Genomic DNA, 24366 nt, shown 5'->3' with positions numbered 1-24366 from the left:
CGATTTAAAAAGAATTAAAAGCTTCTTTTTATAAATTTCTTGGGATACAAAAGGGTTGACCAAAATCTATTTTGTATGAATCACAAAAGCGCTTCATTCTCAAAGTGAGTGCATGATCAACGCTTTTACAATACAATGGAAATTGAAATGGGGAAATTATCAGAGAGACAACAACCCGATTAGACAGGGGATACCAGTTTCAGGCAACCAATAGGTCTTCAAAGCAGCGAGAAAAACTCCAAAACATATAATTGAACTTAAATTTAAAAACTCCAAAACAAACAAAGACCAGAGGCTCTTGACTTGGAACAGGCGCAAAAATGCGGCGATGTTTTGTGAGATCTCAACCCTCCCCCTATACCTTTAGCCGATGTAGAATAAAGAAACAAACAGCAATGCGCACAGTAAAACTCAAGTTAAAAGAAGTCCGAATCCGATGTTAGAATAAGTAACAAAAGAAACTAAGCAAAATGACAAGGACACATAATCAACAAAGGACTACTAGCAGTAGCTGACATGCCAGCTCCAGACCTCAATTAAACTGATTGAAAAGTGAAAATCATGCAAAATTCCTCCCATTAGGGGTTCAGTATTATACTATTATAAAATGTATGAATAGCACATAACCCGTATCATGCCAACAACTGGTTTAAAATAAATGCGTTTACTTCCAATGCATAGACCCTACAAGTGAATCCATATTAATTCTGAAATATACAATCCTTAGTGACCTGACAACAGTATCGTTACTAATTTCCTTCTGAATAATAAGATTGAGAAAGGAAGTGGGGAATGTTTCAAAGCGGCAACAACCCGACCATATAGCAGACAAAGTCTGTTTAAAGGTTTGGTTAATTTTGTGGTGAATGCCGATATTTTTGTCCTTTGTAAACAATATTACCGTAATAGATTTGATGTGAAATACATGAACGTTTAAGACGTCTGCATGTTGATTTATATTGACAAATGATGTACCGATTATAAAATTTAGTAAATGTTTTGAAAAACTCTATAAAATTACTAAAATAAGCAATCAATACTTATAATTATACATTGTTTTGCTAGGTGTCAATGTTTTTCTTTTATTTACCTGTTAACTTTATTGTGGAAACACGTGTCATCATAAATAAATGTTGCATTTCATTTTGAAATGAAGGTTGATTTCAGACTGACACGAGATTGCTGTTAGCCAATCCAAACAACGTTTTATAATGAAGCATACATGTAATGTAATTAGTCATTAATATTCTAATATTGTTTGTTAACTCGAAATAATCATATTATCCTTATTGTTTTGTTTGAAAATAATTATTAGTCTTGTACGTACCAGCTCGCACCCACAATCGTATCTTTTGATGGTCATACCCATATATTACTCCGCCCATATGACACAAACATGACTCCAATACAGATCCTATTTGGATATTTCAAAAATAGTGTGTACATGTAACGTGTAGAGCATATTAACACACCAGCCAGCTTTTTTATTCCAACCTTATTTAAGTACGTGGAAAGTTAAGATACAATCATTTGAAAGGCGTACTAACACTTACTTCTCTGTAGAACTAATTACGTATCTGCTTTTCAAAGAAGTGCCAATGAGACAAATCTCCATCCAAGTCACAATTTAAAAAAGACCATAATAGTTTGCTTTTGATTAAAAGACAGATAACTATGTGCCTGTGCCATTTTCTCCAGTTTGTCAGTTGTTTGACGAAAATTGCTCACTCAGTATTGATATAAAGGGCTGAACAAACCTCAAACTTGTTGAGTGTAACTGCTTTCTTTTTTAAAGGGATTCTTTAATCAAAAACAACTATTATATTTACAAATTCGCTGAATTTGATCAGGGAATCTGTCAAAAAATATTTAAAATATTTCAGTGATATTGTTAAATCCCCAGTCAAAATCAGGGCTTTTATATAATCAATAATCAGTTTAGTGATTATACAAAATCACTGAAATTTCAGGGATTTTACAAAATCCATTATTTTACAAATTGACTGTAACACATATACTAGTCGTGTATTTAATATTATGTACAAAATTAATTGGTTAATAATATTTCAGTTTCTAAGAATGATACATAAAGACCATTATACCTTGTGCATCAGATAAATATCCATTAGCAAGGTGAGTTCTGACTGACATAATATCTGGATAAAAACCTAGTGTATGGTTGATCTCCCTATAGCTGTTAGCACCATCTGCAAAAATGTTCTCCATGATCAATGTTGTAAAAGTTTATAAAAGGCAAAAATGTTAAAAACTTGTAAAATCACAAAACTACAGAACTCCTAGGAATATTTAAAAAGGAAATTTCCTGACAAAATGGCAAAATCAAAAGCTGAAACACATCAAACGATTTAAAAAAAGAGGGACGAATGATAACAGAGGGACAGTCAAACTCATAAATCGTAAATAACTGACAACGCCATGGCTAAAAATGAAAAAAGACAAACAATAGTACACATGACACAACATAGAAAACTAAAGAATAAGCAACACGAACCCCACCACAAACTGGGGGTAATCTTATCCCTGCAATTTTGAATAGAAAAAAACTTGTCTGTCTAAATAGTAAAATCACAGTGGCGGATCCAGAAGGGGTTCCGGGGGTTGTAACCCCCCCCCCTTTTTTTTTGGCCGATCAATGCATTTGAATGGGAGCATATAGTTGGAACCCCCCCCCTTTTTAAAATGGCTGGATCCGCGCCTGAATCATGAGCAGTACATGAAAAAAATGTAAGGTTAAAGTTAACTGTTTCTCCAAATGCATAAACAAAGGCAGAATGCTTCTTGGTATATGAAATGAGATTTAAAATGTAAACTCAAAACTATTATTTTCGTAGTTATCATATTTTTTTTTGACGACCTCAACATTTGAAAAGATATAAGAAGGTGTGGTATGAGTGCCAATGGGACAACTCTCCATCTAAGTCATAATAGGTATAAGTAAATCATTATAGGTCAAAGTACCGTATTTAACACGGAGCACTGGCTCACACCGAACAGTAAGCTATAAAGGGCCCCAAAAATGACTAATGTAAAAACCATTCAACCGGAAAAACCAACGGTCTAATCTATATATACAGACTAGAAACGAGAAGCACAATGAACCACATCAACAAACGACAACTACTGAACATCAGATTGATGACTTGGGACAGGTGAATTTAAACGCTGCGAGTTTTAACGTTTCAATAGGTAGGAATCTTCACCCTTATCTAACACAATAGTGTAACATCACAACATAGAAAAACATACTATAAAATATTAATTGAAATGGCGAACTCAAAAGACATAGTAAACATATACTGAACGAATAAATTTGATCTATGATACAATGTAAAAACAAAATTAATAAAATAAGGGGTGCATAAATAAAGGCAACAGTAGAATACCGCTGTAAGATCTTAAACCATTAAAACAAAAAACAATAACATTGAACAACTAGATTTGTAATTGCTAGCAATAACGGATGGCACCCTCCTCCCCCTATTGCCAGGTGAGTGGCAGCTATTTTGAAAATTGCAAAGTCAAAGAGCGCTTCTACACATGTTTATTGAGATTATTGTAAAATTTCATCACATTTGGAGCATTTTGAATTTTTTGAAATTTTTGCTGTTTCCATGGTAACAGTTACCATTTCCAAAATTCCAAAGGCAGGTGCCACTTTGGGACATGCCATGTAACATATCAATAAAGTTTTAATAGATTTGATCTTATATTCCTGTGGAAAATACAGCTTAAACATATTTCCCCATAGGGCCAATGTTTCACTTTGTTTCCATGACAATGACGGCCATTTTGGAATTTCTAAATATTGTCAGTATATCAGGGCATACCAAGGAGCATTTCCATAAAGTTTCATCCAGTTAGGTCTTACAATGAAAGATTTGGAATTTTGATTTTTTTTTACATTTTTACCGTTTCCATGGAAACGGCAGCCATCAGGGCCGTAACTACCTATGAGGCAGGCCTGAATTTTCTACATTTTTTAAAAAAGTTATTTATAATGAAATATTGACAATATGTACACGAAGAACTTGAATTAATATTAAAAACAACACAAGTTTGTACAGTTTTAACAGTGTTATCATGATACGTGATATATCTGTCATTTTCCGAATTTTTGATCGAAAGTGAACCGTTTCAGTATTTTTATATTTTTTTTTCGTGTGGCCGTCCGTCTTTTATTCAGTATGCGTACGAGAACACATATGAAACTTTGCTTTCGACAATTTTGAATAAAACTTAACTATTCATTTTTATTAAAGTGCTCAATTAAGCAGAGGAAGTTTCCATTGTATTGTGAATCTTTTATGATATCGGAAATTCGTTACCGGCTAAATGAGCTGTTGGGTTATTAAATTTGTTTTAACGTCTCCCGATCGTACGAGAACAATCTGGTCAATGCCTTAGTAGTTAAACACTCCCATTCGTTGTAGCAGGGACTTTCTATACTAAGTATATACTATTATATATAGGTCCCTGGTTGTAGTTATATACATGTCGTTATATACAAAAACGGTACACTTAAAATTACGTTAATTCAAGGTCCTAGATAAAAAAAAAAAAAATCTTGCGTTCTATGATTTTGCTTTATATGTTTTTTTAACTTACCTGTTTGATTTATAACAAAAATATCTTTAAATACAGATAATAATTGTTTGCATAAAAAACGCTTCCAGGATCAAGCAATGAGCTGATGTTTCTTAAAATTAAGGAAATCGAAGGAAAACGGGTCATTTTTAGCTATATTCAGAAAAAAAATCAGCGGTCCCAATGTATTTAATGTTAATAATTATAGGTCAAAGTACGGCCTTCAAGACGGAGCCTTAACTCACCCGAACAGCAATCTCAGCTTGTTTTGCATAAATATTGCTTCCAGGTTAAACTGCAATACTGATGTTTCTTAAAGTAAGGAAATCGAAGGAAAACGGGTCATTTTTAGCCATTTTACTGAGAGAAAAAAATCGGTGGGGAGCTGCGTCCCCCAACCCCCCTCTCAAGGGGTCCTCAATCAGCGGCCCCAAACCCCTGCCTCCCCTGAATTCGAACCCTAGTTACGGCCCTGGCCATATTGGACCATTCCATAGCAAGATGCACAACTTCACATGGGGGTCCTCATTATAGTAGAGTTCCATCAACATTAACCCATTTGATTCTGAGAACTAGCGTGGACAAAAAGTGTGGAAGAAGATTAATAAAAACTAGAATTGCCATTGCAAGCAATAGCGGATGTCACCCTTCCCCCCATTGCCACTAAGCGGCAGCCATTTCAAAACAACTTAACAGTGAATGCAGATCTAATGATTGCGATATATCTGTCTGTAAATTTTCAGTACAATCAGAGCATTGTCAAAAGTTACACATTTCTGCTGTTTCCATGGCAACGGCGGCCATTTTGAAAATTCCAAAGTCAAAAGTCTCATCTATACATGCCAGTTGACAATAATATTAAGTTTGATTAAGTTTGGAGCATTTTGAAAATATTTGACATTTCTGCAGTTTCCATGGCAACGGTGGCCATTTTGGAAATTCCAACTCCAAAAATCTCATGGAGACTTAACAGTCAACAATCATATTAAGTTTCATTACTTTTGGAGCATTTTGAAATTTTTGAAATTTTTGACATTTTGTCTGGTTTCTATGGTAACACAGACCATTCCAAATTTCTAATGGCAGATACTACATTGGTACATGGGAGGGAACATACCAGCAGAGTTTCAATGGATTTGACCTACCATTTTAAGGAAGTAAATGCCACTTTTTAAGGTTTTTTAAAGCGTTTTGACCATTTTTGCCTTGTTTCCATGGTAACACAAGACATTTTCGAAATTCCAACGCCAAATTGCACATCTTCCAATGTTGCTCATCGTTACTGTGAAGTTTCATTAAATTTGGAGCATTTTGATATTTTGGAAATTTTTGGTGTAGTATCCATGGCAACATAGTAGTTCCAATGAATGCCAAAAATCATCCAAAACAAGTATATAGTCGGCACCTACATTGTATCAAAATATAATGATTCTAAGTTAAAGCGTCTCCAAATAATTCCCTAAAACCAAAAAGTGGAATTTTTCACTATTGTTCCGTTTCCATGGTAACGGCAGCCATTTTTATTGGTCTTTAGACCTACTGCAACCCGAAATTTTTTGTTCCTCATTATAGTTGACTATCACTAAGATCAGTTCCATTGCCTTCAAAAAATCTGCCGGACAAAAATCATTGGAAGAATAAGAATAATAATAACAAAGAAACGGAGGAAAAGCAATATGTCACCCGACATTGTCGATCGGGTGACATAACTAGAATTGCCATTGCAAGCAATAGCGGATGTCACCCTTCCCCCAATTGCCACTAAGCGGCAGCCATTCCAAAATTGTTAAACAGTGAATGCACATATATGCATGGCAATACATCTTTCTGTAAATTTTCAGTACATTGAGAGCATTTTAAAAAAATTCACAATTCTGCTGTTTCCATGGCAACAGCAGCCATTTTTGAAATTCCAAAGTCAAAAGTCTCATCCAGACTTGCCAGTCAACTATCATATTAAGTTTCATCAATTTTGAAGCATTTTGAAATTTTTGAGATATTTGATCCTGTATCCATGGTAACAGAGTAGTTCCAATGATTGTCAAAATCAATCAAAACCTGTATATAGTGGATAACTATATTGTGTAAAAATTTGATGATTTTAAGTTCAAGCATACCAAAGTTATTCACCAAACCCGGACGTTTTTGGAGCATTTTGACCTTTTTGCATTGTTTCCATGGAAACGGCAGACATTTTGGAAATTCCAACGCCAAATTCAACATCTACCAAAGTTGCTCATCGTTATGGTAAAGTTTCAAAACATTTGGAGCATTTTCATATTTTTGAAATTTTTGGTGTAGTTTCCATGGCAACATAGTAGTTCCAATGATTGCCAAAATCATCCTAAACCAGTATATGGGTGTCACCTCCATTGTATTAAAATATGATGATTCTGAGTTTAAGCATCTCCAAATTATTCCCAAAAAACAAAAAGTGGAATTTTTCACAATTGTTCCGTTTCCATGGAAACGGCAGCCATTTTTTATGGTCTTAGACCCTACTGCAACCCGCAATTTTGTGTTCCCTATTATACTTAACTATCATTAAGATTGGTTCCATTGGCTCCGAGAAAAGTGGCGGACAAAATAGTTGGAAGAATAATAATAATAACTAGATTTGTAATTGCTAGCAATAACGGATGGCACCCTTGTCCCCCATTGCCAGGCGAGCGTCATCCATTTTGAAATTTCCAAAGTGAAAGAGCCCATCTACAGATGTCTATCAACATTGTTGTAAAAGTTCATCAATTTTGGAACATTTTGAAATTTTTGAATTTTATGTTGTTCCCATGGAAACGGCGGCCATTTTGGAATTTCCAAAGTCGAATACCAACTCTTGATGTGCCACTTAACATGTGTGTCAATATTCAGAAAGTTTGGAGCAATTTGAAATTTTTGGACATTTCTGCTGTTTACATGGTAACGGTGACCATTTCCAAAATTCCAAAGACACCTACCACATTGGCACATGCTAAGGAACATACCATTAAAGTTTTAATGGTTGGATATACCATCTTAAGAGTTTAAATACTACTTTAAGATTTTCCCCATAGGTTTTAATGCTAAACAGATTTAGTTTCCATGGCAATATAGTAGTTCCAAAGATTCCCAAAATCATCTCAAACCTGTATATGGTGGACACCAACAATATATAAAAATTTGATGATTTTCAGTTCAGGAATATTCAAATTATTTACCAAAAACCAAAAAAATATTTTTTACATTTGTTCTGTTTCCATGGTAACGGCGGCCATCTTGCACATGCCAAAGTCTGCTGCACAACTTTACATGGTGTTTCACATTGTGGTATAATTCCATCAACATTGGTCCATTCAATTCCGAGAAATAGCGTGGACAAAATGTGTGGAAGAATAAAAATAATAAGAAAAAAAGAAACGTAGAATAACAATATGTCACCCCAACTCCGTTGAGGGTGCCATAACTAGAATTGCCATTGCAAGCAATAGCGGATGTCACCCTTCCCCCTATTGCCACTAAGCGGCAGCCATTTCAAACTTGTTTAACAGTAAATGCACAAATATGCATGGCTATTCATCTTTTTGTAAATTTTCAGTATATTCAGAGCATTTTAAAGTATTTCACATTTATACCGTTTCCATGGCAACGGCAGCCATTTTGAAAATTTCAAAGTCAAAAATCTCATCTTATCTTGTCAGTTACCAATTATATCAAATTTCATTAAGTTAAAACCATTTTGAGAATTTTTGACATTTTTGCAGTTTCCATGGCAACCGTGGACATTTTGGAAATTCCAACTTCAAAAGTCATATCTAGATTTGATAGTTAACAATCATATTAAGTTTCATCAATTTTGAAGCATTCTGAAATTTTTGCTCCTGTATCCATGGTAACATAGTAGTTTCAATGATTATCAAAATCATTCAAAACCTGTATATAGTGGACAACTATATTGCATAAAAATTTGATGATTTTAAGTTCAAGCATACCAAAGTTATTCACCAAACCCGGAAGTTTTTGGAGCATTTTGACCTTTTTGCATTGTTTCCATGGAAACGGCAGACATTTTGGAAATTCCAACGCCAAATTCCACATCTACCAAAGTTGCTCATCGTTATACTAAAGTTTCAAAAAAATTGGAGCATTTCCATATTTTTGAAATTTTTGGTGTAGTTGCCATGGCAACATAGCAGTTCCAAAATGTGCCAAAATCATCCAAAACCGGTATATAGTGGGCACCTACATTGTATTAAAATCTAAAGATTTTAAGCTTAAGCATTCTCAAATAATTCAAGGAACTCCAAAATTATATTTTTTCACCATTTTTCCGTTTCCATGGTGATGGCAGCCATTTTTTAGTTCCAAAGTTGCACAGACTCTGGGGAGTCAGGGTTTCTTGTTATAGTGCACCATCATTCTGATTGGTACTTTTGGTTCTGAGAAAGCGGGCGGACAAAATTAGGTGGAAGTATAATAATAATAATAATACAGAAAAAGAAACAGAGGAAAAGCAATATGTCACCCGACATTGTCGATCGGGTGACATAACTAGAATTGCCATTGCAAGCAATAGCGGATGTCACCCTTCCCCCCATTGCCACTAAGCGGCACCCATTTTAAAACAACTTAACAGTGAATGCAGATCTATGAATTGCGATATATCTTTCTGTAAATTTTCAATACAATAACAGCAGTGTCAAAAGTTTCACATTTCTGCTGTTTCCATGGCAACGGCAGCCATTTTGAAAATTCCGAAGTCAAAAGTCTGATCTATACATGCCAGTAAACAATAATATTAAGTTTCATTAAGTTTGGAGCATTTTGAAAATATTTGACATTTCTGCAGTTTCCATGGCAACGGTAGCCATTTTGGAAATTCCAACTTCAAAAGTCTCATGCAGACTAGACAGTCAACAAATATATTAAGTTTCATCAAGTTTGAAGCATTTTGAAGTTTTTGAAATTTTTGACATTTTGGCTGGTTTCTATGGTAACACAGACCATTCCAAATTTTTAATGGCAGATACTCCATTGGTACATGGAAGGGAACATACCATCAGAGTTTCAATGAATTTGACCTACCATTTTAAGGAAGTAAATGCCACTTTTAAGGTTTTTTAAAGCGTTTTGACCATTTTTGCCTTGTTTCCATGGTAACACAAGACATTTTCAAAATTCCAACGCCAAATTGCACATCTACCAATGTTGCTCATCGTTCCTGTGAAGTTTCATTAAATTTGGAGCATTTTGATATTTTGGAAATTTTTGGTGTAGTATCCATGGCAACATAGTAGTTCCAATGAATGCCAAAAATCATCCAAAACAAGTATATAGTGGGCACCTACATTGTATCAAAATATAATGATTCTAAGTCTAAGCATCTCCAAATAATTCCCTAAAACAAAAAAGTGGAATTTTTCACAATTTTTCCGTTTCCATGGTAACGGCAGCCATTTTTAATGGTCCTATGACCTACTGCAACCCGAAATTTTGTGTTCCTCATTATAGTTGACTATCACTAAGATTGGTTCCATTGCCTTCAAAAAATCTGCCGGACAAAAATCATTGGAAGAATAAGAAGAACTAGAATTGCCATTGCAAGCAATAGCGGATGTCACCCTTCCCCCTATTGCCACTAAGCGGCAGCCATTTCAAACTTGTTTAACAGTAAATGCACAAATATGTATGGCTATTCATCTTTTTGTAAATTTTCAGTATATTGAGAGCATTTTAAAGTATTTCATATTTATACCGTTTCCATGGCAACGGCAGCCATTTTGAAAATTTCAAAGTCAAAAGTCTCATCTATACATGCCAGTTTACAATAATATTAAGTTTCATTAAGTTTGGAGCATTTCGAAAATATTTGACATTTTTTCAGTTCCCATGGCAACGGTAGCCATTTTGGAAATTCCAACTTCAAAAGTCTCATGCAGACTTGACAGTCTACAATCCTATAAAGTTTCATCAAATTTGAAGCATTTAGAAATTTTTGAAATTTTTGACATTTGTGATGGTTCCTATGGCAACAGAGACCATTCCCAAAATTTAATGGCATATACCACATTGGTACATGGGAGGGACCATACCATCAAAGTTTCGATCAATTTGACCTACCATTTTAAGAAAGTAAATGCCACTTGAAGGTTTTTGGACCATTTTTACCTGTTTCGCATTGTTTCCATGGTAACGGCAGACATTTTGGTAATTCCAACGCCAAATTCCACCTCTACCAATGTTGCTCATCGTTACTGTGAAGTTTTATAAAATTTGGAGCATTTTCATATTTTGGAAATTTTTGGTGTAGTATCCATGGCAACATAGCAGTTCCAATGATTGCCAAAATCATCCCAAAGCAGTATATAGTGGGCACCTACATTGTATCAAAATCTAAAGATTTTAAGCTTAAGCATTCTCAAATAATTCAAGGAACTCCAAAATTATATTTTTTCACCATTTTTCCGTTTCCATGGTGATGGCAGCCATTATTTAAGTGCCAATATTAAAAAGCAACAGGAAAGTCAGGGTTCCTTGTTATAGTGCACCATCATTCAGATTAGTTTCTTTGGCTCTGAGAAAGCGAGCGGACAAAATTAGGTGGAAGAAAAATAATAATAACTAGATTTGCGATTGCAAGCAATAGCGGATGGCACCCTCCCCCTATTGCCAGGTGAGCGGTAGCCATGGTAACGGCGGCCATTTTGGAAATTCCAAACTCAAAAGTCAAGTCTACATTAGCTGAGCAACATTTGTTATAAGTTTCAATAAATTTGAAGCATTTTGAAGTTTTTTGTATTTTTGCTGTTTCCATGGTAACGGCGGCCATTTTTAATATTCCAAAGTCAAACCCCCGCTGCAATTTTTTCCCTCCATAATCATATACCATTTAATGTCTCTAGAATAAATTAAACATTGATGTTCTAGAATGTTCTGTGAAAATTCAAAGTTTTGACCTTTTTGCATTGTTTCCATGGTAACAACAGCGATTTTGGAAATTCCAACGCCAAATTCAACATCTTCCAATGTTGCTCATCGTTACTGTGAAGTTTCATTAAGTTTGGAACATTTTGAGATTTTTGAATTTTTTGGAGTAGTTTCCATGGCAACATAGTAGTTCCAATGAGTGCCAAAATCATCCAACACCTGTATATAGTGGGCACCTACATTGTATTAAAATATAATGATTCTGAGTTAAAGCATATACAAACACTTCACCAAAACAAAAAACTGGATTTTTCCACATTTGTTCCGTTTCCATGGTAACGGCAGCCATCTTGAAAGTGCCACCCCCAAAAAGCAAATCTTCATTTGGTGGTTAACATTATGGTATAGTTCCATCTTCTTTGGTCCATTTATATTAGAGTTCCAGACTGGACAAAAAAGTGTGGAAGAAAAATAATAAAGATAAAAAAAACAAAAAGAAACGTAGAATAACAATATGTCACCCAAACTCCGTTTAGGGTGCCATAATAATAATACGGAAAAAGAAACAGAGGAAAAGCAATATGTCACCCGACATTGTCGATCGGGTGACATAATAATAATAACTAGATTTGTAATTGCTAGCAATAACGGATGGCACCCTTCGCCCATTGCCAGGTGAGCGGCAGCCATTTTGAAAATTCCAAAGTCAAAGAGCACATCTACAAATGTATAGTTACATTGTAGTAAAATTTCATAAAGTTTGGAGCAATTTGAAACTTTTGAAATTTTTGCTGTTTCCATGGTAACAGTTACCATTTCCAAAATTCCAAAGACAGGTGCAACATCGGTACATGCCATGTTACATATCTATAAAGTTTCATTGGGATTGATGCTATATTCTTCAAGAAAATGTAGCTTTTATGTGTTTTCCCATAGGGTCAATGTTAAACTTTAGCCCTGTTTCCATGACAATGGCGGCCATTTTGGAACCTCTTGATATTGCATGCACATCTAGGCATATCAGGTAACACTTCCACAAAGTTTCATCCACTTGGGTCTTATAATGAAAAATTTTGAATTTTGAAAATTTTTCACATTTTTGCAGTTTCCATGGAAACGGCAGCCATCTTGAACCATTCCATGGTGCCTGCAACTCTTCACCTAAGGGTCCTTAATATAAAAGAGTTCCATCAACTTTGGTCCAATAGATTTCCATAAAACTCCTGGACAAAATGTGTGGAAGAAAAATAATAAAAACTAGAATTGCCATTGCAAGCAATAGCGGATGTCACCCTGGTCCACCAATTGCCACTAAGCGGCAGCCATTTCGAAATTTAAACATTAAATTAATTTATTAACTTTACAATGCATCAGTTTGCAAAATTTTAGAAAGTTTAAAGCATTTTTAAAATTTTGATGTTTTTACTGTTTCTATGGCAACGTCGGCCATTTTGAAAATTCCAAAGTCGTACTTCTGCTTCATATTGTACTCCCCATAATATTTTACAATCATATAAAATTTAATAGCTGTACAACACTTATGTTCTGGAATGTTCCATCACATTTTCTCATTTTGATGTTTTTGCCTTGTTTCCATGGTAACGGCAGCCATTTGGGAAATTCCAAAGTTGAATGTCACATCTAGATTTGCCAGGCAACATTTCTGTAAAAGTTTTATATATTTTTAAAGAATTTTCAAATTTTTGATATTTTTGATCAGTTTCTATGGCAACATCGTAGTTCCAATGGATCTCAAAAACATGCACAGCGTGTATATAGAGGACAGCTACATTGTATAAAAATATGATGATTAAATGTTTTGTCATAGTCAAATTATTCACCAAAAACTAAAACTTCATTTTTTCACTCTTTTTCTGTTTCCATGGTAACAACAGACATCCTGGAAGTGCCAATCTCGACTGCACTTCGGACAATGGTTATTAACATTCTGGTATAGTTCCATTACAATTGGTCCAAACTTTTTGAAGAAATAGTCTGGACAAAAAAGTGTGGAATAATAATAATAAAAACTAGATTTGCCATTGCAAGCAATAGCGGATGGCACCCTTCCCCTATTGCCAGGTGAGCGGCAGCCATTTTGAAAATTTCAAAGTCAAAGACCGCATCTATAGATTTCTGTTAACATTGTTGTAAAGTTTCCTTAATTTTGGAGCATTTTGAAATTTTTTATTTTTTTGTAGTTTCCATGGCAACGGCGGCCATTTTGGAAATTCCGAAGTCCAATGTGTTATCTTTACTTGACATTGATCATTTATAATGAGTTTCATTAAGTTTGGCGCATTTTGAGATTTTTTTACATTTTTGCAGTTTCCATGGTAACAGTGTTCATTTCGAAAATTCCAACTACAGTTTCAACATCGACTTATGCCATGTTAGATATTCATAAAGTTTCTTTGAATTTGATCTGATATTCCTTAAGAAAAGACTGGTTTGATGTTTTTTCCCATAGGTTCAATGTTAAACTTTTTTCCAGTTTCCATGGCAATGGTAGAGATTTTGCAGAAGCTAAGTACTGTTGGTACCTCAGGGCACCACTGCCAACATTTACATAAAGTTTCATTAGGTTGGCTCTTATAACGAAAGATTTAGAATTTTGATTTTTTTTAACATTTTTTTAGTTTCCATGGTAACGGCGGCCATTTTTTACCATTCCAATGTCTCTTGCACAACTTCACATGTCGGTTCATATTATGGTATAGTTCCATCAACATTGGTCTGACCAATTCCGAGAAATAGCGTGGACAAAATGTGTGGAAGAATAAAAATAAGAAAAAAAAGAAACGTACAATAACAATATGTCACCCCAACTCCGTTGAGGGTGCCATAAAAAGAATCGTACAATAACAATATGTCACCCGACCTCCGTCAGGGTGACATAACTAGATTTGTAATTGCTAGCAATAACGGATGGCACCCTCGTTCCCCCATTGCCAGGCGATTGGCAGCCATTTTGGAAATTCCAAAGTCAAAGAGTGCATCTACACCTGCAAGTTATCATTTTTGCAAAATTTCATTAAGTTTGGAGCATTTTGAAATTTTAGACAATTTTGCTGTTTCCATGGTTACGGCGGCCATTTTGGAAATTCCAACTTCAAAATGCAACTCTGCACATGGCAGTTACTATTCCTATAAAGTTTCATCCAGTTTGCAGCACTTAATTTTTTTTTGAAATTTTGAACATTTGTGCTGCAACCATGGTTACAGTAGATAATTCCAAAATTCTAAAAGCAGACATCTCATTGCCACATGTCATGTTATATACCAATACAGTTTCATTTACTTTGGTGCACTACTCTCTGAGAAAATGCTGATTTTATGCATTTTTCCATAGGGTCAATGCAAAACTTGGCCCCAGTTTCCATGACAACGGCGGCCATTTTGAATATTCCAAAGTCAAACCCCCGCTACAATTTTTGCCCTCCATAATCATATACCATTTAATGTCTCTAGAATAAATTTAACATTGATGTTCTGGAATGTTCTGTGAAAATTCAAAGTTTTGACCTTTTTGCATTGTTTCCATGGTAACAACAGATATTTTGGAAATTCCAACGCCAAATTCCACATCTTCCAATGTTGCTCATCGTTACTGTGAAGTTTCAGGAAGTTTGGAGCATTTTGATATTTTTGAAATTTTTGATGTAGTTTCCATGGCAACATAGTAGTTCCAATGAGTGCCAAAATCATCCAACACCTGTATATGGCCGGCACCTACATTGTATCAAAATATAATGTTTCTGAGTGAAAGCATATCCAAACAGTTCACCAAAAGAAAAAACTGGATTTTTTCACATTTGTTCTGTTTCCATGGAAACGGTAGCCATCTTGAACCATTCCATGCTTACTGCAACTCTGCATTTGGGGGTCCTTACTATAGTAGAGTTCCATCAACATTGGTTCATTTGATTTCGAGAAATCACCTGGACAAAATTTGTTGCAAGAAGAAAAATAATAAGAAAAAAAAGAAACGTAGAATAACAATATGTCACCCCAACTCCGTTGAGGGTGCCATAACTAGAATTGCCATTGCAAGCAATAGCGGATGTCACCCTGGTCTGCAAATTGACACTCAACAGCAGCCATTTCGAAATTGTCCATCAGTAAATGCAGATTTTTGCATACATTGTATCTTCTGTTTTAAATTCCAATGAATTTGGAGCATTTTGATATTTTTTGTATTTTTGCTGTTTCCATGGTAACGGTCGCCATTTTAAAAATTCCAAAGTCAAACTACTGCTGCATATTGTTCTCCCCATGATAATATACAATTATATAACATTTAATGTCGGTAGAACTAGTTTAACACTTATGTTCTGGAATGTTCCATGAAAAATTCACCCCCCCTCAAATTATGTCTAGAGACCCCCCAGTTGAAAAAAAAATGTACCATGTTGAAGTGTGCATGGGTCTCTTAATATCATAGAAGTTTCATATAAATTGGAACACATTTCTATTTTTCACATTTTTGCTGTTTCCATGGCAATGGCAGCCATTTTTTTAATTCCAAAGTCAGGTGCAAAACTACACATGGTGATTAACATTATGTTATAGTTCCATCAACATTGGTCCATGCAGTTCCGAGAACTAAGCTGGACAAAAAGTGCGGAATAAGAATAAGAAAAAAAGAATCGTACAATAACAATATGTCACCCGACCTCCGTCAGGGTGACATAACTAGATTTGTAATTGCTAGCAATAACGGATGGCACCCTCGTCCCCCCATTGCCAGGCGAGCGGCAGCCATTTTGGAAATTCCAAAGTCAAAGAGTGCATCTACACTTGCAAATTATCATTTTTGCAAAATTTCATTGAGTTTGGAGCATTTTGAAATTTTGGACAATTTTGCTGTTTCCATGGTTACGGCGGCAATTTTGGAAATTCCAACTTCAAAATGCAACTCCACACATGCCAGTCACTATTCTTGTAAAGTTTCATCCAGTTTGCAGTACTTAATTTTTTTGGGAAATTTTGAACATTTGTGCTGCAACCATGGTTACAGTAGATAATTCCAAAATTCTAAAAGCGTACATCTCATTGCCACATGTCATGTTATATATCAATACAGTTTCATTCACTTTGGTGCACTACTCTCTGAGAAAATGCTGATTTTATGCATTTTTCCATAGGGTCAATGCAAAACTTGGCCCCTGTTTCCATGACAACGGCGGCCATTTTGAACTATCCAAATATTGGCTTGACACCTTGGCATACTGGAGAACATTTTCATAAAGTTTCATCCAGTTGGATCTTATAACGAAAGAGTTCGAATTTTTGATATTTTAGCTGTTTCCATGGTAACGGCAGCCATTTTGAAAATTCCAAAGTCAAACTGGAAATCAGCACATGCCAGTTAACATTCCTGTGGAGTTTCTTCCAGTTTGGAACACTCTGATTTTTTTCACATTTGTGCTGTTTCCATGGAAACGGCGGCCATCTTTTACCATTCCATAGCAAGGTGCACAACTTCAAATGGGGTTCCTCATTATAGTTGAGTTCCATAAACATTGGTCCGTTCAATTCTGAGAACTCGCGCGGACAAAATGTGTGGAAGAAAAATAAAAATAACTAGATTTGTAATTGCTAGCAATAACAGATGGCACCCTCGTCCCCCTATTGCCAGGTGAGCGGCAGCCATTTTGAAAATTTCAAAGTCAAAGAACGCTTTCAGACATATGTTTATCAACATTGTTGTAAAATTTCATCTCGTTTGGAGCATTTTGAAATTTTTGAAATTTTTGCTGTTTCCATGGTAACAGTTACTATTTCCAAAATTCCAAAGACAGGTGCCACTTTGGGACATGCCACGTAATATATCAATAAAGTTTTAATAGATTTAATCTTATATTCCTTTAGAAAATACAGCTTTAATGTATTTTCCCATTTGGCCAATGTTAAACTTTCGCCTTGTTTCTACATGTATGACAATGGCGGCCATTTTGGAATTTCTAAATATTGTCGGTATATCAGGGCATACCAAGGAACATTTCCATGAAGTTTCATCTAGTTGGGTCTTACAATGAAAGAGTTGGAATTTTGATTTTTTTTTACATTTTTACCGTTTCCATGGAAACGGGGGCCATCTTGGACCATTCCATAGCAAGATGCACAACTTCACATGGGGGTCCTTATTATAGTAGAGTTCCATCATCATTGACCCATTAGATTCTGAGAACTAGCGTGGACAAAAAGTGTGGAAGAAGATTAATAAAAATAATAAGAAAAAAAAGAAACGTAGAATAACAATACGTCACCCCAACTCCGTTGAGGGTGCCATAATAAGAAAAAAAAGAAACGATGAATAACAATATGTCACCCCAACTCCGTTGAGGGTGCCATAATTAAAAACCAATTGTTCAGAGAACAATTGAAAGTCTTTCCACATTAGAGAAATTTGGATAAGTAGGTAGTTTCTTCATACTAATGCGATAAATAATGGTTTAATTATATTTTTGAGTGATATAAGGGAGATAATATGCTACTTCCGGTGAAAATAATGTCACTTCCGGTCTCATATGATAGCTTCTTTCACACTGATTCCAAAAATATATAGTTTCTATATACTTTTGTATGTAGAATGGGAGATAATTGGCCACTTCCGGTTTGTTGGAAGTCATTTTTAGTCTTCAGTAACCAGTTTATGTATCGATATGACAAAATATATGGATTCTGAGTACTTATATGTGAAAAAATTACAAAAAAAACTACTTCCGGTTTTCTCAAGGTCACTTCCGGTAGCCATTTTTCAAGGTCATTTGTCACTTAACCTTTTGTATAAGGTCAAATGTCTTTATAATGAACTTAATTGAAGTTATAATCAAATAACCTCATATCAAGACATTTCAGGGGCACCAACTCCTATGAGATGCCATTTAATTGTGTAAGACTAAATGTAGCATATCTTCATTACAATAAAGCAAACATTTTGCACTTGTTCTTTTATATGTATCTCTCACAGAGTCGGAGAAAATGCAAAAACAAGCAAAAGTCACAATTGAGAACTTGACCTTGACCTTTGACCTTGACCTCATTTTCTAAGTTAGGACCCAGTGGACTCAAATAAAAACATTCCAGGGTTATACGGTTCACTGTTTATGAGTTAAAAAAACATACCGACAAATTTTTTTTGTAAAGGTAGATAACTCCTATAAAAATTCATCAAATTGCTTCGATCCAAATTAGCCAAAATTTACTGAGGATGTAACGAACAATTTGTAAAAAGAATTCTGTCGATATCTTTTTTTGTTACGAAGGAGATGCACACAGATGATAAACAGTGAATAGGGAGATAACTCTTACAAAGAAAATTGTTCGTCTTAGCAGGGTGAGATGTAAAACCGTATAAACTATACGATACAATATACAAAATATCTAAGCGACATATTGCGAAACAAAAATTTCAGAATGTGGCGGAAGAAAAAAATAATAATAATAATCAGAACAAATACAATAAGTCTTTTCACAAAAAAGTGAAAAGACTTAATAATAATAAGAAAAAAAAAAGAAACGTAGAATAACAATACGTCACCCCAACTCCGTTGAGGGTGCCATAACAAAGAAACGGAGGAAAAGCAATATGTCACCCGACATTGTCGATCGGGTGACATAACTAGAATTGCCATTGCAAGCAATAGCGGATGTCACCCTTCCCCCCATTGCCACTAAGCGGCAGCCATTTCAAAATTGTTTAACAGTGAATGCACATATATGCATGGCAATACATCTTTCTGTAAATTTTCAGTACATTGAGAGCATTTAAATTTTTTTACATTTCTGCTGTTTCCATGGCAACGGCAGCCATTTTAAAAATTTCAAAGTCAAAAGTCTCATCTTTACTTGCCAGTTAACAATACTATCAAGTTTCATTAAGTTCAAAGCATTTTGAGAATTTTGACTTTTTTGCAGTTTCCATGGCAACGGTGGCCATTTTTGAAATTCCAAAGTCAAAAGTCTCATCCAGACTTGCCAGTCAACAATCATATTAAGTTTCATCAATTTTGGAGCATTTTGAATTTTTTTGAAATATTTGATCCTGTATCCATGGTAACATAGTAGTTCCAATGATTGTCAAAATCATTCAAAACCTGTATATAGTGGACAACTATATTGTATAAAAATTTGATGATTTTAAGTTCAAGCATACCAAAGTTATTCACCAAACCCGGTAGTTTTTGGAGCATTTTGACCTTTTTGCATTGTTTCCATGGAAACGGCAGACATTTTGGAAATTCCAACGCCAAATTCCACATCTACCAAAGTTGCTCATCGTTATGGTAAAGTTTCAAAAAATTTGGAGCATTTTCATATTTTTGAAATTTTTGGTGTAGTTTCCATGGCAACATAGTAGTTCCAATGATTGCCCAAAATCATTTAAAACCAGTATATGGGTGGCACCTTCATTGTATTAAAATATGATGATTCTGAGTTTAAGCATCTCCAAATTATTCCCAAAAACCAAAAAGTGGAATTTTTCACAATTGTTCAGTTTCCATGGAAACGGCAGCCATTTTTTATGGTCTTAGACCCTACTGCAACCCGCAATTTTGTGTTCCCTATTATACTTAACTATCATTAAGATTGGTTCCATTGGCTCCGAGAAAAGTGGCGGACAAAATAGTTGGAAGAATAATAATAACTAGAATTGCCATTGCAAGCAATAGCGGATGTCACCCCCTTCCCCCTATTGCCACTAAGCGGCAGCCATTTCAAACTTGTTTAACAGTAAATGCACACATATGCATGGCTATTCATCTTTTTGTAAATGTTCAGTATATTCAGAGCATTTTAAAGTATTTCACATTTATACCGTTTCCATGGCAACGGCAGCCATTTTGAAAATTTCAAAGTCAAAAGTCTCATCTTAACTTGTCAGTTACCAATAATATCAAATTTCATTAAGTTAAAACCATTTTGAGAATTTTTGACATTTTTGCAGTTTCCATGGCAACCGTGGCCATTTTGGAAATTCCAACTTCAAAAGTCATATCTAGACTTGACAGTTAACAATCATATCAAGTTTCATCAATTTTGAAGCATTCTGAAATTTTTGCTCCTGTATCTATGGTAACATAGTAGTTCCAATGATTATCAAAATCATTCAAAACCTGTATATAGTGAACAACTATATTGCATAAAAATTTGATGATTTTAAGTTCAAGCATACCAAAGTTATTCACCAAACCCGGAAGTTTTTGGAGCATTTTGACCTTTTTGTATTGTTTCCATAGCATTCTCAAATAATTCAAGGAACTCCAAAATTTTATTTTTTCACCATTTTTCCGTTTCCATGGTGATGGCAGCCATTTTTTAGTTCCAATTTTGCACAGACTCTGGGGAGTCAGGGTTCCTTGTTATAGTGCACCATCATTCGGATTGGTACTTTTGGCTCTGAGAAAGCGGGCGGACAAAATTAGGTGGAAGTATAATAATAATAATACAGAAAAAGAAACAGAGGAAAAGCAATATGTCACCCGACATTGTCGATCGGGTGACATAATAACAAAGAAACAGAGGAAAAGCAATATGTCACCCGACATTGTCGATCGGGTGACATAACTAGATTTGCTATTGCTAGCAATAGCTGAGGATGGCACCCCGTACTGCACATGGTCACAGTAGCATCAATACTTATGAGTGTACAAAAGTCAAATATCTATTATACATGTGGGAATCAGCTTTTACTCACACACACGACAACAACCCCCCCCCCCCCCCCTTTTTTTTCTCTTCCGTTGAATACGTTTCAGTTCTATACATAGTTTGGGAATCCTTTTAAATCTAAAATTAGACACGCGCGCAAGTAGGAAGGTGGTGTCACGTGATACTCAAGGATATTATCGTGGACTTATTAATATTCTTTCTAGAGGGGACGTTGGACAGACAACACGTGTATATATTGACGGAGCGGCGTACTAACTGTTCAATTTATTCTTCAATAGCTCGCGTATCACACAATACATGTAACTTATCGTGTACAATTAAATTACATGTTTATCGATTGATTTCAGCTAATGTGTAGATTTTAACAGGTGTGTCATTCACGGATATGTACTTTAACGCAAGTGCAGAAATGTCAGTAATATGTACTCTGAGTGTTTCTCATTCTGTCGGTGGAGATTTTCTCTTAAAAGCGCGATTTTTGTATAGAAAAGAAGCACGTTAAATAAAATACATAGTTTTATTCTAGCATATTCTAGTACATGTTAGCAGTACAGCATTACGTGCACATACTCCTGATTACGTGGAATTGTTGTTATATTTTAAAAAAAAATGCAGCTTAAGTGTATTTTCCCGTAGGGTCAATGTTAAACTTTTGTCCAGTTTCCATGGCAATGGCGGCCATTTTGGAATTTCCTAATATGGTCATAACATGTAGGCATACCAATATATCATCTAATGTCTCTAGAACAAATTTAACATTGATGTTCTGGAATGTTCTGTGAAAATTCAAAGTTTTGACCTTTTTGCATTGTTTCCATGGTAATAACAGATATTTTGGAAATTCCAACGCCAAATTCCACATCTTCCAATGTTGCTCATCGTTACTGTGAAGTTTCATTAAGTTTGGAACATTTTGAGATTTTTGAGATTTTTGGTGTTGTTTCCATGGCAACATAGTAGTTCCAATGAGTGCCAAAATCATCCAAACACCTGTATATAGTGGGCACCTACATTGTATTAAAATATAATGGTTCTGAGTTAAAGCCTATCCAAATAGTTCACCAAAACAAAAAACGGGATTTTTTCACATTTGTTTCGTTTCCATGGCAACGGTAGCCATCTTGATGGTGCCATACCCCACTGCACTATAAAATGTTGTGGTCTACATTATGGTATAGTTTCATCAATATTTTTGAAGCTAATTCGGAGAAATAGTATGGACCAAAAAGTGTGGAAGAATAAATATAACTAGAATTGCCATTGCAAGCAATAGCGGATGTCACCCCCTTCCCCCTATTGCCACTAAGCGGCAGCCATTTCAAACTTGTTTAACAGTAAATGCACACATATGCATGGCTATTCATCTTTTTGTAAATGTTCAGTATATTCAGAGCATTTTAAAGTATTTCACATTTATACCGTTTCCATGGCAACGGCAGCCATTTTGAAAATTTCAAAGTCAAAAGTCTCATCTTAACTTGTCAGTTACCAATAATATCAAATTTCATTAAGTTAAAACCATTTTGAGAATTTTTGACATTTTTGCAGTTTCCATGGCAACCGTGGCCATTTGGGAAATTCCAACTTCAAAAGTCATATCTAGACTTGACAGTTAACAATCATATCAAGTTTCATCAATTTTGAAGCATTCTGAAATTTTTGCTCCTGTATCTATGGTAACATAGTAGTTCCAATGATTATCAAAATCATTCAAAACCTGTATATAGTGAACAACTATATTGCATAAAAATTTGATGATTTTAAGTTCAAGCATACCAAAGTTATTCACCAAACCCGGAAGTTTTTGGAGCATTTTGACCTTTTTGTATTGTTTCCATGGAAACGGCAGACATTTTGGAAATTCCAACGCCAAATTCCATATCTACCAAAGTTGCTCATCGTTATGCTAAAGTTTCAAAAAAATTGGAGCATTTCCATATTTTTGAAATTTTTGGTGTAGTTTCCATGGCAACATAGCAGTTCCAAAATGTGCCAAAATCATCCAAAACCTGTATATAGTGGGCACCTACATTGTATTAAAATCTAAAGATTTTAAGCTTAAGCATTCTCAAATAATTCAAGGAACTCCAAAATTTTATTTTTTCACCATTTTTCCGTTTCCATGGTGATGGCAGCCATTTTTTAGTTCCAATTTTGCACAGACTCTGGGGAGTCAGGGTTCCTTGTTATAGTGCACCATCATTCGGATTGGTACTTTTGGCTCTGAGAAAGCGGGCGGACAAAATTAGGTGGAAGTATAATAATAATAATACAGAAAAAGAAACAGAGGAAAAGCAATATGTCACCCGACATTGTCGATCGGGTGACATAATAATAATAAGACAAAAAGAAACGAACAATAACAATATGTCACCCCAACTCCGTTGAGGGTGCCATAACAAAGAAACAGAGGAAAAGCAATATGTCACCCGACATTGTCGATCGGGTGACATAACTAGATTTGCCATTGCAAGCAATAGCGGATGGCACCCTTTCCACATTGCCATTAAACTGAAGCCAGTTTGGAAAATTCCAAGGTCAAAGACCGCTTTTACAAATGTCCATTTTAGACATAGTTGTAAAGTTTCCTCAATTATGGAGCATTTTGAAACTTTTGGAATTTTTGAAGATTTCCATGGCAACGGCGGCCATTTTGGAAATTCCGAAGTCCAAAGTCTTATCTTTACTTGCCATTGGTCATTTATAATGAGTTTCATTAAGTTTAGAGCATTTTGAGATTTTTGAACATTTTTGCTGTTTCCATGGTAACGGTGTCCATTTCGAAAATTCCAACAACAGTTTCAACATCGACTTATGCCATGATATATATTCATAAAGTTTCTTTGAGTTTGATCTTATATTCCTTTAGAAAAGGCTGGTTTGATGATTTTCCCCATAGGTTCAATGTTAAACTTTTCTCCAGTTTCCATAGCAATTGTAGAGATTTTGCAGAAGGTAAGTACTGTTGGTACCTCAGGGCACCACTGCCAACATTTACATAAGGTTTCATTAAGTTGGCTCTTATAACAAAAGATTTAGAATTTGCATTTTTTTTCACATTTTATCAGTTTCCATGGCAACGGCAGCCATCTTGATGATGCCATACCCCGATTGCACAATTTCGTATAGTGGTCCTCATTATGGTATAGTTCTATCAATATTGTTCAAGATAACTCTGAG

At 35.0% G+C, this 24366-nt stretch overlaps 1 protein-coding gene across 1 annotated transcript in view; it reads right to left on the bottom strand.

The window, feature by feature from the left end:
* LOC139510750 (uncharacterized) overlaps positions 1–24366 on the bottom strand; it is a 29250-nt gene that overhangs the window by 2424 nt on the left and 2460 nt on the right. The window contains exon 4 of the mRNA XM_071297278.1: positions 2103–2207. Coding sequence (XP_071153379.1) covers positions 2103–2207 — 105 coding nt within the window. The remainder of the gene's footprint in view (positions 1–2102; positions 2208–24366) is intronic.

The sequence above is a fragment of the Mytilus edulis genome, chromosome 2 (genome assembly GCF_963676685.1).
Source record: "Mytilus edulis chromosome 2, xbMytEdul2.2, whole genome shotgun sequence".
Taxonomy (NCBI): Eukaryota; Metazoa; Mollusca; class Bivalvia; order Mytilida; family Mytilidae; genus Mytilus; species Mytilus edulis.
The sequence above is the reverse complement of the archived record's forward strand: the minus strand, read 5'-3'. Positions and strand labels throughout refer to the sequence as shown.